General features: G+C 47.1%; 4 protein-coding genes across 4 annotated transcripts; 2 read left to right on the forward strand and 2 right to left on the reverse strand.

Annotated features, from left to right (window-relative positions):
* Nucleotides 1-1,267: 1,267 nt before the first annotated feature.
* PGRI_004510 (glycoside hydrolase family 11 protein) lies at nt 1,268-1,978 on the forward strand (the record flags this gene model as incomplete). The annotated part of the gene is made up of 2 exons (XM_040788164.1): nt 1,268-1,524; nt 1,576-1,978. The coding sequence occupies 2 exons, from the start codon at nt 1,268-1,270 to the stop codon at nt 1,976-1,978; spliced, it is 660 nt and encodes a 219-aa protein (XP_040651936.1).
* Nucleotides 1,979-6,639: 4,661 nt separating this feature from the next.
* Nucleotides 6,640-7,006, reverse strand: PGRI_004520 (uncharacterized protein; the record flags this gene model as incomplete). The annotated part of the gene is made up of 2 exons (XM_040788165.1): nt 6,640-6,821; nt 6,892-7,006. 2 exons carry the CDS (start codon nt 7,004-7,006, stop codon nt 6,640-6,642), a joined length of 297 nt encoding a protein of 98 aa, XP_040651937.1.
* A 1,579-nt stretch (nt 7,007-8,585) lies between these two features.
* Nucleotides 8,586-12,957, forward strand: fphA (putative sensor histidine kinase/response regulator; the record flags this gene model as incomplete). Its single annotated transcript, XM_040788166.1, has 3 exons — nt 8,586-10,896; nt 10,966-12,593; nt 12,646-12,957. 3 exons carry the CDS (start codon nt 8,586-8,588, stop codon nt 12,955-12,957), a joined length of 4,251 nt encoding a protein of 1,416 aa, XP_040651938.1.
* A 957-nt stretch (nt 12,958-13,914) lies between these two features.
* PGRI_004540 (endo-1,4-beta-xylanase) lies at nt 13,915-14,928 on the reverse strand (the record flags this gene model as incomplete). Its single annotated transcript, XM_040788167.1, has 1 exon — nt 13,915-14,928. The coding sequence occupies one exon, from the start codon at nt 14,926-14,928 to the stop codon at nt 13,915-13,917; it is 1,014 nt and encodes a 337-aa protein (XP_040651939.1).
* Nucleotides 14,929-15,116: the final 188 nt, after the last annotated feature.

A 15,116-nucleotide genomic window follows, 5' to 3' on the forward strand; every position in this document is an offset into this window, starting at 1 on the left:
ATACCGCAGTCTACTAAGAATTATAGTTATAGGGATCCTATACCACCTAGTCTCTGGGCTATTACTTTATCTGGGCTTGAGCGGGATTCACCAGTAGAAACGTATAGGGTATAAATTACCCTATGTCCCCTCTCCTCTTTTACTCCTTAAATTCTATGAATTAAAGTTTAGTCTCGTATATACATAAACACTTGAGACCCGTAGGGTCCTAGTCAAGTAGTCCGTGTTTGTCTTAAATTATACTTTGCGTTGTAAGCCGTCCACATTATAGAGGGCTGAACCCAAAACCCAATGGGTTAAGTCTGGTTGGGGTCGGAGCCTCCGACCCAAAATGGGATTTGCCGAAGTCTACTAGAGGGAAACACCCAGTTTTTGGTTGAAGAGACTGCGCCGCCGAAATATGTTGAGAACGAAAGTGAGACCGCTAATTTCAAATCAGCCGAGCCACTTACACGCGATGTAGGGCTTCCCGTTAAGAGCCGTCTTGTTAGCATTATCACTATCGGCAACAACGAGCTGCTTGCTAGGAGTTATTTCGGCCTCATCATGGATCTGTCCCTGATCAATCAACGTCCTAGACACCTGACTAAATCGGTATACGCGATGTGCTATTGCAAAACCCACCCTCTGTCGGTTTGTTGATTTCCAAAGAATAGTTCCACCCTAAGCTTTTTTTTCCCCGAGAGTCGCATCCACTCCTTTAGGGCTTATCTGAGAGATTAGGTAATGACCGACTCATTGAGCTGGTAGTTAACTAGTTTCTTGAGATTGGGAGAATATTGAGATAATCGCCGGGGCGTAGATTAGTTTCGCTCGGGAGGCAGAATTCTACATGTCGCTTTCTCGGTGTCCCAGGGGATGTCAGGACCCGGGCGTCAGTCATAGTCGCCTCGAGTAAGCCTAAGTGCAATTTCACCCTTGTAGGTCTTCTGAGTTGGAAATCCCTCCATTGATGCCCTTCACTCAATGTTCCCACGTCGATTTAATTTATCTCAAACTGCCCGGGTTCCACAGCTCCAGGCAGCCAACGACTTTGCCGTTCCAATTTCCGGTTAATATAACAATGCTTAAAATTAAAGCAAGACATCTAGGATCTATGATACTGTAAGAGCAGGCACCTTACATCGATCAATACTATAAAAGGCTCACTTTTCCCATGGAAAGACTCTTTTTTACAAACAGTCATTCATCTCTCCAGTTACTCAGTCATTCATTTCTTCAGTTACTCAGTCATTCATTTCTCAAGTTACTCAGTCATTTAACTAATATGGTTACCTTCTCGGGGCTCTTCTTGGCTGCTTGTGCCTTCGCAAGTGCCTTTGCACTTCCCGCTGAAGTCAATGTGGAGAAGCGAGCTCTCTTTACAAGCCAAACTGGAGAATGCAATGGCTACCACTACTCTTTCTGGACCAACGGTGGTGGTAAGGTCGAGTACAACAATGAAAAGAACGGTGAATACAGCGTGTCTTGGGAGAACTGCGGCGATTTCACCTCGGGCAAGGGCTGGAGCACTGGTAGTGCCCGGTAAGTTCTATTCACTTAGCACTCTGCTGACAAATGTTGACATTTAAATAGCAACATCCACTATGCTGGAGATTTCAAACCCTCTGGAAATGCCTACCTTGCCGTGTATGGCTGGACTAGGGGCCCTCTTGTCGAATACTACATCTTGGAGAACTACGGAACCTACAACCCCGGCCCTAGCTTGACCTACAAGGGAACTTTCGCCAGCGATGGATCAGTCTATGATATCTACACCCACTTGCAGGTCGACCAGCCCTCCATTGATGGCCCAAAGAAAACCTTTATGCAATACTGGTCTATCCGCCGCAATAAACGCTCGGCTGGAACCGTCACCACTGCCAACCACTTCAATGCTTGGGCTTCACATGGAATGAATCTAGGCGCTCATGACTACCAGATTCTTTCCACAGAGGGCTTCTCGAGCAGTGGATACGCTCACATGTCTGTTTGGTAAACGTGAGCGTGAGTGACTTGGGAACTCTGGGTCCGTCAATCTAGAGTGAGTCAGCGACAAGTTTCTGTTTGATCTGTACAAAGGCTCTTGGTATGCGAAACAAGCATATTGAGGCTCTACAAGACCGCCAAAGGAAACTTCATTCTTTTATTTTCTTTGAGCGTACACTACGCAGCATTCTCACCAGCAAGCCTTTCCTCTACGCTGTTACCCCGCCCCTCTGCTCCGATCGTTATTTGGAATATTTTCTTCTTGGGCTTGGCTGTTGCCCAGTTTCGTTCTCCCCTTTTCTTTTCTTTTGATGACTTGATCCCTTTGACCTCTATAGGTTTGCGGGGGTTGTCGTCCTTTTTGGCCCTGCATGATGCTTGCGGGTGATTTCCTAGGTTCCATCTTATCTCGTTCCTGTGTGCTTCGGACTATATAGGCCTTCTTCTGTTTCTTGGATTTTCTACTCTTTCTTCTAGACTGTCTTCGTCAGCTTGTTTTAGATAGACCAATTGACTCAGTCTCCCTCTTTTCGCTTCCTGTGACAGCAGTGCCGTCGGCGCTGTTATCTTCGTCTTGCATTGCTACCTACATTTTTTTGGCTACGCACTTCCCTTCCAACTTTTCATTAGGTACCATCTCGGTTTCCGCGGGCTCCGAACGATTGGAATGCCGAGGATGATGGCGATATTGGGGCGGCAGAGCTGGTGGAATGAGGCGGGGCCAGCGGATGTGTCATCTGGAACGTTATATTAGCATTTCGTGCTTGGTTCTGTATTTGATCGCTCACTTTGGTGCAATGGATAGAAAAGATAGTTCTCGGTAGCTGCTGACTAAAATTTGGATGTTGTTCTAGGTAGAAGCACTTGCGCACAGAGACGGATAATCTGCGCTAGCCTGATTAGAGTATCTATTTACTATACATTTCTACATTGAACATAACGTGCAAATATTAATCTTTTTGGATCTGTGTTAATAGATGGATTCTGGTAGAACCTTTCGAACAATCTACATCATCCACCTAAGACCCACATGGCTGCTTACTGCGATAGCCATGGCTCGTGTGGAGAATCGAGAATACCCGCAGTCCCACATCGGCCACCGACCTTTCCGGCTCGGACCACCAGCTTTCAGCTTGCACTCTCGGAAGCTTCCCTACACAGCCGTGTTCTTAGACACGTTTTGGTTGGGTGTCCATCTCGCTTACCGAATACGTTACATGAATTCTTTCCAAACCCCTAATTCGAAACACACCAATCTATAATTGACTTAGCTTGATTTGGAGGGTCGAATGGTTTTTTTTTTTTTTTGGGGGAGGGGGGGGGATCACGTGACACCGAGCTCTGTAACTTACTAGACATTCTATTACCATAGAACTTTTACCCCGTTGCCCCTCAAGCCTCGGTCCTATGTACCCATCACTACCCTCTAATTCCTGTCATCACTTGCAAAGTCGTTTAATCATCGAGGGGTCATATTAGATCATTGCATTGTCAGCCAGTGCCCGTTACTACATATATAAATTCTATTACGTTGCCCCTCTTTGTATTGGTATTCAACTCAGTCGGACAGGCTTTTCACTTATTCAAGAGCACCGTGTACGATTCAGATATATAAAGACTCAGAAGTCTCGTTGCTTCCTTCACTATCGAATTCATAGTTTGACCGGGCTTCTGGTCCCTGCCGAGTCTCCTGCAAACCCTCGTTGGATTGATCTTCACTGTTTGAATCTTCATCTGTGGAGCAATGCAAAGTAAATCCAGGATCTACTTTTGGTTCCTTCTGAAGACTGAAGTATTTGGAGGAATTGCTCGAGGTCATCATCAAAAAATCCTGTCCTCGTAAGGAGTCTCTTCCCGGGCCTTTTTCCTACTGTTGTCATCTGAACTGCTGGACGAACCCTCGTATGACCGAAGACTCTGTCCCGCTTTTGACCAGTTCTCAGTCTGTTAGTTATATCACTATCCAAAGGTACATTAAAGTACTAATGATGATTTTCAATATTTGCGGGTGGATAACACTGCTCTTGCTCAATAGTTTTGATGATTCTTGACTCTTGGGTGATCTTTAGAGGAGCAATTTTGTATAAAAGATCCCTTGCATATGCTGCTGCAACCAATGCGGCGTACCCTTGCCAAGTATCATTCTTATTCTTATGCGTGTCGACATAGTTACTGATGCCTCGGATAACAATGCAAGGAAAATTATTGATCAACCCAGCCGCCTCCATTTCAAAACACAGAACTTCTTTTTGTGTAGCTAATCCATCTCGAAGTAATGCGTTTTTCATCAACGTATTAGCCGAGCCAATCAGACCATAATGAACAGCGGGATTAAGACCATCTTCGGTACGCACAGTTCGTGGTATTAAGCAAGACAAATCATCGCCGTAAATCACAGCGGAAGGTCATTGCCTTGTGGATGGGCTGTTTGGCTTCGGTATAGACGATCTAGCCATCAAGTGGGGATTAGCGTACTATATCAACTCCTTCGGTGACTGGCTAATATCGTGGTCGTATTCATTACCCACCTGGCTTGCTAGCTATACTATGTTCGAAAGTATTTACAGCGCTAGTGACGGACAGGAGCAAGCCATACAGACCCCTGAAGTGCGCGGGTAGGGAATTGTTTTCACATACTTTTTTTTTGCTTAATTCCGGTGTCCTGCTTATTCACCGGGAGGAACGCGACGAAGAAAATTGTAAGAGGAGATACGACGCCGACTGGAAGCGCTATACGTCCATCGTTCGCAGCCGCATCGTCCCCAGTATCTACCAGTCTACGAACCGGAGGGATTGTCCCCGTAGCTGGGTTATTTTGCAGTAATATCTGTTCTGACAGCAGGCACTTGCTGCTTAGGAATGACGCCGCAACATCGGAAACAATTCTTACTCTATGTGTGAGACAAACAAAGTTGATTGGAAATCCACTCAGACTACGCGCTGTATATATACCCTCATGTTTTCCCTCAAGAAGATGAATTAAGCTTCCTTCCATACTGGAACTAACCCGACAGCCTATCTTAACCTGCCTGCCATTGAAAAGCGTGTATCATACACTCGAGTAGTGGAGAAAGCTACTTCGATGGTGCCGAATATTCTTTTAATAATATGAAGTGCGCTCAAGTGCGCTAATTGCAGAATACCTATACCAAAGTTCAGCTTTACGCATTTCTTTGGAGAACTCAGTCATCTAGTTTGGATCTACCTAGTCCTGCAAGTGGCAGGGGAATTTTAGGTTGCGTGGTGTGTGCAAATGACCAGCGAGGTGACCAAAAAATTATGCTCAGATCTGGAATTTGGCTTGGCCATTCTTATGCCTCGACTAGAGGCTCATGAGCATATCAATATTCAAGTGAGACGACAGAAACTCACACTTATTTCGAGATTTGGTGTCGCTAATTCCACTATCAGCTGCTAGCCGGAGTTGGTCTTGTCCTGGCCTCTGTACTTGGGTCGACATCTTCCAATCAAAGAAAACCCGATATTGAGTGTTGGGAAATCACATGTGATGTCCCCGTTTACTTCCAGTACTAGTAGACCTTGTACAGTGAGCACTGGTTGGTTGATTCGAATGTGGCGCAAGTTTTGTGACCATGTATAGAAATGATACTGTGGCCCCTCCTCCTTATTGGATGAATGCTGTCATCTTTATATCCGCATTATCGACGGGAAATTGGAGCCACGTCGATTTCCCTCGATCCGACCTAGGAGTATGGGGATTTGATAAGAATCTTTTCGAACAAAGCTACCTGTTATTGAAGAGCGACATGGCGGTCTGTATATGTGTGGTGGGATATAAATCATTGAGCCAGGAGCTGGGCAGACAGATTGGGATACTGCGTGATCTTCGCGCCGACTGCATAGCCCTGACTAGTCTGTCGCTAGGCGAAACGTTGATGCCTGCATATTGGGCGCGCTTTATATCATCGTCATAGTCGCTAGCACTCTGGTGGTTGCTAATAATACCAACATAATGAGTATTAATATTTAGTCGGGGATGCCGGAGTGCCATGCTATAAAGTGACAAAAACGAGCTTGTTTCCATAATTGTGATCATTACTAGCTATAACAGTGTATTCAGTTAGGACTCTAATATCTATTAGAAATTATACTTCGGATATTATACTATAAATTTACTATGTTTATCGAAATACTATGTCTAAAGTATTATTATCTTAATTCTTTAAGCATTAGAAATACCTAAAAAAATAGTAGTATTCTTGATAAGTTATATAGGTAACTTTTTCTACATATTTATAGTCCTATAGGAGACCTACCAAAGTCCTATAGGAGCGGACTAGACCCTCTAGCCCTATTCTTAGCACTCATATAGGACTTGGTAGGACTCCTATGGGAGTTAGCAAGGTCTAGCGGCAGCTCAAATAGGAAAGCCCCACCTGCCAGGGAAGATCCGGTACGTATAGCGACGTAAATGACATATATTAAACGATGAAAAGAGTGGCTATCGCAGATATCGCGAAATTCAGAAGGTCCCCAAGGGCTGACTAGGATTCATAGAAATCGAGATAGGCGATGAAGGACCCTTCTGACGCATGTACAATCAAATAAACAATTTAAACAGCTGTAGCAGATTGCAGACAAAATTACAACCTTGCTACCTCGAGTAGGCGAGAGAAGGGCTGGTTAAAGCCTTCCCATTGAACCCATTTCCTAGTTGCACCAGTCGTTCTTGCCACTTCCGCCATCGTGGCAGGTGTTATCGCAGTACCTCTGGAAGGAGATTTCACCTCCCGGACCGCCGGTGCACACGAAAAAGGACTGGCGCACATGTTGGCTATCAGTGGGTTGGTTGGCGCCACTGAGTGCCTCAGTGATCTGCTCAAGATAGTCACCTGAGTTCTTATGTCAGTAATGTGCTAATAGTTTCAAGTGATTGGTATGTATAATATATCGAACACCCACCTTTGGCAAGGAGATTGTATCCACAGTAGCGGATTCCGGGAGTACAGTTGTCCGCAAGGGAGAAAGGAAGGCTAACAGCCATGAGGGCGATTGAGGCAAGGGCGAACTTGACCATTGTGGTTGATTGATTGGGTGGTTGGTTGGTTGGTTGACTGAAGAGAGGCTTTGTATAAGAAAGAGAATGGATTGTTGATGACCCTTAGACATGGCAACAGGCAGGTTTATATACCTCGAGATGTACATACTATACACTGGATTATTCCAATATTACTATTCAGCGTTGCAGCCTTGTAGTTTGCTGCTAAACGACACCACCAATTATGTGCAAGTAGTATGTTAGCTGTCAACCACCTCCTTCCCTCTTAGGTATCCAACGCTGCCGATTAGGCCTCCCAGCCGATTAGGCCCCCATGAGTTCCTGGTTCCTGATAGAAAAAGCAACGTCAAGTAGCTCATGCGTCCTGGGAATGAATGACCAGATTGTCTTCTATGCTGGAGGCCTGGAAATCAAATGCAATGCAAGCACCATCCGAGATTTCCGCAAAGCCCAACTTGCAATCTGGCCGGGTCGAGATTATAGTAATGACCTGAGGTGACATCCATATCTAATGCTGACTCTTATTACAATTAATATTCAGATATAGATCAATGATGGCCACCGACTTTGTCGAGGAATGGTGCAGAAACTCCCACTCAGTTCTGATACAGTTTTTCGTATCTACAACGCGGAAATTGACAGCGCGTTTTTATTTTATTTCTGTTCTATAGTGACTAGTACCGTTGATTCGAAGTCAGGGTTCGGGTTTTAGGGTTCCGGAGAGCCCATTTCCGACTGTGATCGTCGCGGGAGCTGAATGCTTCGTTCATGCAGGGGGCCTAAATAAATGCTTCATTTATGCCGGGCGCCTAACCTAATGCTTTATCTTGTCTGCACGTTGCTGATGTAGCTCTATCCATATTTAGCGATGCGAATTTCAAATTCCTTGCGCATGAAGCGGATGTTCACCAGATTTGGGTGACTTTTGGGAGGCCTAGAATAATGTGCCGAGCATTAGAGCAGGCTCTCAAGTAGCCTCAGAATGATCCTGTAGGTTGTTGAAAAGTGGCTTATTTCCTTTCACTGCTTCTCCTCTTTCCTTTGTGCTTCTTATGAAAATGTTTCAGCAATAGGGTCAATCTGGGTAGCTCCCAAAGCTTTTTCTTTTGCCCCTGATCGGCTTAATTACCCAGAGATTTGGAAGGCTTAGAAGGGTCACATCTCTGAGATCCACTGCCAACAACGAAGTGTTTTTATTCCTGATCCAGCTTCAAGACGGTAGCTACGCTAATGACAGGGTGCCAGGTACCTGGGAGCACTTGTACACAAAAATGCCAACAAAGAGACAAACCATGCAAGCAACTATCATTCACGGGAGTAGAGCAATTCTTCAACTATCGTATGTCTTCATTTCTAGTTATATAGGTTGAGCCCAGGAGAAATAGAGCAATTATATAAAAAATTATCACAATCGGCGGTGAGCCAGGCGGTCAAAAGGCATGAAATCCAAAGCTGGTACTAGCCGTGGGGTAGTATGCCCGTAAAACTTGACACCACATTTTATCATATCTCTCCAATTCTCAGTCGAGACCAGTACCACGCTGCTATGCGGCCGTTAAGCCGCGCTACTTTTATTACGACAGTCTAAACAGTGGAGATGTCGTCTCCACATCCCAAGCCCATCGTGCTGGGGTCCCCGCGCAAACGGTCGGAGAGTGTTGCATCTCCGAAACGGAATGAGCCTCCACAGCTAGGACAAGGAAATTCTGAGACTAGGGATCGAGCACAGTCGATCACAAGTATTCAGCAGCCAAGTGCTGACTTTGAACCCACCGAGCGTGTGTTCCCCGTTCGGTCGGTTGTTTCGGTTGATCCTACCGCCCCTCATTGTTCGGACTCGGCGCATTCCCGGGATGCAGTATCGCCAACCCGAGAAGGAGCTCGACAGTACACACTCATCGATGAGCAGACGTGGAAGCAACTACACTCGCAGTTTTCTTCCGATCACCTTCATCGCCCCGATCCCGAACACGCCGAACCTACCATACCCACCGACATCCCACGCCACGAGACACATGCTACAGATGCAAAAACCGAACTTGGGGCACATTCTTTGGCATCGGAGGTTAATCAGCACCCCGAAATTTACGCGAAACCTGCCCCAGGCGATACTCAGGCTAGAAGCGGATCCACCGCGCCCCCTTCCTTGCATACCCAGCGCGGCAACGCTGAAACCCATGATCATATCACTGCTCGCTTCAAACATGTCATGACGGATAATGGCCATGCCGTGATCACAGGACGAGATGGAGAAGCATTCCAATACTGCGAGGATGAGCCCATTCGCATCCCCGGTGCAGTTCAGAGTTTTGGTTTCATGATTGCCCTTCGTGAAGAGTCACCAAATCAGCTCGTAGTCCGCATTGTGAGCGAGAACTCGGCTGACTTCTTGGGGTATTCGCCCAAGCAACTCTTCGAGTTGAAAAGCTTCTGTGATATTTTGAGTGAGGATCAGGCGGACAATCTACTTGACCACATTGACTTTGTCCGTGATGACGCACATGATCCATCGATTGATGGGCCAGAAGTTTTCAGTATGTCCATTCGCACAGCTAATGGGGAGCGCCGCAAGCTTTGGTGCGCCACACATGTCCCTCAGACACAGAAGGATCTGATTGTTTGCGAATTCGAGCTTGAAGATGACCAGGTGAACCCGTTGAATGTTGAGGGTTCTGACATTCCGGCAGTTCCCACAGACACCCTCGGCATTATTCCAACAGCAGATCAACTCGCTGAGAGCACGATCAACATCAGCCAGCCTCTCCGTGTTCTCAGGAATGCCCGCCGCAGGAAGGGCGAGGCATCTTCTATGGAAGCTTTTAGTATCTTAACTCAGATACAGGAGCAGTTGGGCCGGACGAATGATCTAGACCAGCTGCTTAATACAACGGCGGGATTAGTTAAGGAGCTGACCGGCTTTCACCGGGTCCTGATCTATCAGTTCGACAGCAGCTGGAACGGCATGGTTGTGGCCGAGTTAGTTGATCCTAATACTACTATTGATCTCTACAAGGGTCTTCATTTCCCTGCATCCGATATCCCCGCGCAAGCCCGAGAGCTTTACAAAATCAACAAGGTCCGGCTCTTATACGATCGTGACCAAGTCACCTCTCGACTTGTGTGTCGGACCTTGGAGGATCTCGAATCTCCATTGGACATGACTCATGCCTATCTTCGCGCGATGTCCCCAATTCACGTGAAATATTTGGCACACATGAAAGTGCGGTCTTCAATGTCAATAAGCGTCAATGCTTTCAACGATCTCTGGGGGTTGATCTCCTGTCATAGCTATGGCAATGCCGGTATGCGTGTGTCATTCCCGATACGAAAAATGTGCCGGCTCCTCGGCGACACTGTGTCTCGAAACATCGAGCGGCTTTCATATGCCTCTCGCCTTCAAGCCCGAAAACTAATCAACACTGTCCCAACTGAGGCCAACCCATCAGGCTACATCATTGCATCATCGGATGATCTCCTACAACTATTTGATGCGGATTACGGTGTTCTGTCGATTCGAGATGAAACAAAAATTCTCGGTGACAACAATAACTCCCAGGAGGTGCTTGCATTGATAGAGTTCCTTCGTGTACGTCAATTGGATTCAGTGCTTGCGTCGCACGACATCGCCAAGGATTTCCCTGATTTCCATTACGCCCCGGGATTGAAGGTAATCTCCGGTGTACTATATGTGCCCCTGTCTACTCGTGGTAGTGACTTTATCGCATTCTTCCGCCGTGGACACCTCACTGAGATCAAATGGGCCGGCAATCCTTATGAAATTGAAAAGCGAAAGCAGACCGCGGGATATCTAGAACCCCGGGAAAGTTTCACAGCATGGCGGGAGACAGTTCTGTCACAAAGTAGAGAGTGGACGGAGACGGACGTGGAGACGGCGGCAGTCTTATGTTGTGAGTTCTCTTCCTTGGACATCCTGAATATTTGTCTTGATTGTTCGAAAGCTAACATACCCCGAACAGTGGTTTATGGAAAATTTATCAAAGTCTGGAGGCAGAAGGAAGCTGCTATGCAGAACTCGCAACTCACTCGACTACTTCTGGCCAACTCTGCACATGAAGTTCGGACCCCTTTAAATGCCATCGTTAACTATTTGGAGATTGCACTTGAGGGTGCGCTAGACGATGAAACCAGAGAGAGTTTGACCAAATCTCATTCAGCTTCCAAATCGCTAATTTACGTGATCAACGATCTCCTTGACTTGACGAATACCGAAAAAGGCCAGGACCTCATTAAAGATGAGAAGTTTGACCTTGAATCAACATTCAGAGAAGCGGCTGACATGCTGTCTGGTGACGCCAAGCGGAAGAACATCTCATACACTGTTTCAGTACATTCAGGCGTTCCGAAGTCAGTTCTCGGCGACCAGCGTCGGGTGCGGCAAGTCCTTTCGAATGTTATCTCAAATGCCATTCAACACACCAAATCTGGTGCGGTCACGACAGAAATACGGCGCTCTGCAACTCAAAACATTCCAGACCATGTGGGAGTAGAGATTATGGTTGTTGATACCGGGGTGGGCATGTCGCATGAAAAGTTGAAGACACTCTTTCACGAACTCGAACAAGTATCTACCGATGACAATTACCCCGAAGAGGAAGAAAACACGCAGAACCCACCGCAAAAACGTGTATTAGGTCTGGGTCTTGCTCTCACAGCAAGGATCGTTCATAACATGCAGGGTCAGCTCGCTGTGAGATCAGAAGAAGGGAAGGGCAGTCATTTCAAGATTCTATTACAATTTCGGTTGCCAGAGGGAACAGTTTTGAATGGAGATGCAGATGAAATTTCTCTTCAAACCGATGTGGTTTCTACCACGCCTCTGATTTCAGACAAGGAGTTTACCCTAGTTCCCGGAGCACCCGACTCTTCCGACGCCAGACGGCGAAGTACAGAAAGCCTTCGCAGTGGGGCCAGTTCCCGCAGTGGACAAAGCGGGCGCAGTGGGAGAAGTCACGCCGATCGACTCATTAGTGCCATGCAAGAACCCCCCCTCAAGAGAAGCACCAGCCAGGATTTGGAACCGAGACGGCCGAATCTTTTGTCAAGTCCTGCCAGCGCCTGCAGCAATCATGTGAACCCTCCTCTTGCTTCACCATCTACTATAAAGGGATCATGTGCCCCGCAGGACATGCATTCAAGTTTGGCTACAGTCACGCATACGCCGCCACCCACACTTCAGCCACATGCCACTCCCCCTCTTCCGGGTTTGGAGAATGTCACAGACTCGGGGGTGCCGATGAGTGCTCTACGAATCTCACAACATTCTGTCAGTCTCAAATCACCACAAATCGACCCTACTATTGAAAATAGCTCTTATTTCCCGAGAGTGCCATCAGTCACAGAAGCATCACAAGCTCCCTCCTCTGGACCACCGTCCTCTGCCGTCCCAACTACTGCACCCTCAACAACAGACTACGAACCACTCAATGTTCTTGTTGCCGAGGACGATCCAATCAATAGTAAGATTATACATAAGCGGTTGACGAAACTTGGCCACACCGTTGAATTGACAAGCAATGGTGAAGCCTGCAAAATTGCTTTTGCCTCAGCCACCAAAGCCTTCGATGTAGTGTTGATGGATATTCAGGTATGATGGAGACACTCCTCCCATTCTCTTCACTCGTGCTAACCTTCCCCAGATGCCGATCCTTGACGGAATGGCAGCCACTCGAGCGATTCGCGAGTTTGAATCCAAGATACCCAAGGAAGCACTCTCCGACAAAGCTATACGCAATAATCGAGTACCTATCTTTGCTGTGTCCGCCTCCTTAGTTGAAAAGGATTTAAAAGCCTACATTGATACTGGATTTGATGGTTGGGTCATGAAACCTATCAACTTTGCTCGCTTGAACGTTCTATTGGGCGGTCTATGTGATCCTTACGCCCGAGAAGCAGCGACATACACCCCCGAGAGGGAATGGGAAAACGGTGGATGGTTTAATACCAAGTGACGAATCTCTGATCGTTGACAACACGAAATGCCCATTGCCTGTCCGAGTATTCTATCATGATTCCCACCTTTCCAGTCATGCTCTTGCATTCCCCCCTCATATCGGACCTCTACTGTCTCCGATTTTACCACGCATACAGATTAGATGACTGTGATGCACCCGATGATTTTCTTGTCTCTGCCTGACAATGTGTTTATGTATCTGCATATACAGGCCCGGCCCGGTGGATTTTCTTTGGCGTTTCTGGTGATTTGTATCAGGAAAATATACGGATACCCAATTGGACATATCACATGCATGTTTGTATTTATTTATTTATTTTTCGTTTTTCGTTTCATTTCCCTCCTCTATCTATCATACTGTTCTAGGAGAAGAAAAAGTGCAAAACTGTATACCCCCTTATAGTTGTGGGGAGTTAGTGTATTAAAGCCAATCAGGCGCTGACGTTTTGACAGAAATGCAGTACAACACACTAGCAAGAAGATACCCGCGTTGAATGGCCCCCATCACGGAAGACTCAGTACACGCACTACAGAAAGCGTTCAGGGATGGCCGGCCTTTTGGGCCAATACGGGACCACAGGACCAACCAACTGGCATTTTACAACCCCAGTGAAAGGCACATGTGCAACTACCGCACGTCCATGTGCAACAGAAATCAAGGTACTACTTTTTAAGGCCACCGCCACGGCCATGAAGGAAGCATTCTTTATAGTGGCAATAGTGAACAAGTCATGGTACAAGTCAATTTATCAATTTGGAATGCGCACTTGATGGATTTGTGGCATAATATACGGAGTACATATAAAACAAAATAAGGCTGTTAAGAGCTTTAAATGAAAGAAAACAGTACGTTAGAAAGTTGGAACTTTCTTCGGACCCGCAAGGTTACGATCCTTCGGTCTGTGACCGCGCGTGTAAAGCACAATGTCTGATAGCTCGATCTTGCTCGAGCTTCCTAGGACCGGTTGACAAACTTGCTGAGGGCAGCGTGAGTGGCATAAAATTCACTCTTGGGCTTGTAGCACTGGTCGAACATCAATGGCTTTGCGCCCTCCAGCCAGGTGTAGGCGTGCTTATCTGTGAAGCCCCAGAAGCTAATCTCGGTGATTCCTGCATCAAGGGCCTCGGTGATAACGGCACCGTAAATATCAGTCTCGAGTGCGTTGTTAAGCGTGTGAACATCCATTTCAGCAATTGTCACCTCCAATCCGAGCGCGTTGTAGTAGTTGACCATCTCCGTGAGCACGCCCGGCGTAGGGGCTACTTCGGTGATATGCATCTGCAGGGCGACTCCGTCGATTGGGACACCCTTCGCCACGAGGGCGGAGACCAGGTTGTAGAGTTCCTGGCGCTTGCCTGGGAGCGACTCGACGAGATTCTCATTGATGAATAGCTTGGCATCTGGGGCTGCTGCTCGGGCAATGCGGAAGGCATCTTCGATGTAGCCGGGTCCGAGCACTTTGGAGAAGGTGTTGTTGTTCAAACCACCACCCTGCGTTTGCAAAGCTTCAGTGACGACATCCCATCGGTCCATTTTGCCGTCGTATCGGTGCATGACTGCCTCAAAGTGAGTCTTCATCGCAGCACGAATGGCTGCAGGTTCGGTGATGTTGAGCAGGAAGTCGGGGTTACAGCAGCTCGAGATGAGCCCGTGTCCCTTAACCGCCATGTTGTTTTCTTCCGCAAAGGCAACGAGGCGGTCGATCGCATCCCAGTCGTAGTGCCCTTTGCTCGGGTTGATGAACGACCATTTCAGCTCGTTTTCGGGGGACAGACTGTTGAATTGGTTGGCAAGAACGTCTGCGAACCTCGGATCCTTGAGATACGTCGGGTTTATCGCTCCAGACCCGATAAGAATATCCTTCTTGCTTGCTTCCTTTCTCAGCGGAGTGGTACCGGTGCTGGGAAACGCGAAGACTCCTTCGGCGGCAACGAGGAGCCCGGTGATGATTGTGGCAAAGGTCTTCATGATTGTATTTGGCGATCTCTTTTCTGTCTCTTCGTTACTGAATTATTTGAACTTTCAACGGTGGGAGATCCAAGGACTTTATAGCTGGGAAAATCGATGGAAACAAGTAATGAATGCCATAACTCCAGGACACATTCTGGGCCGATGTCCACACGGCCTCAGAACAATGTACGAACACGATGGCCCTA

Source organism: Penicillium griseofulvum, assembly GCF_001561935.1.
Source record: "Penicillium griseofulvum strain PG3 chromosome Unknown contig_79, whole genome shotgun sequence".
NCBI classification, from domain to species: Eukaryota; Fungi; Ascomycota; class Eurotiomycetes; order Eurotiales; family Aspergillaceae; genus Penicillium; species Penicillium griseofulvum.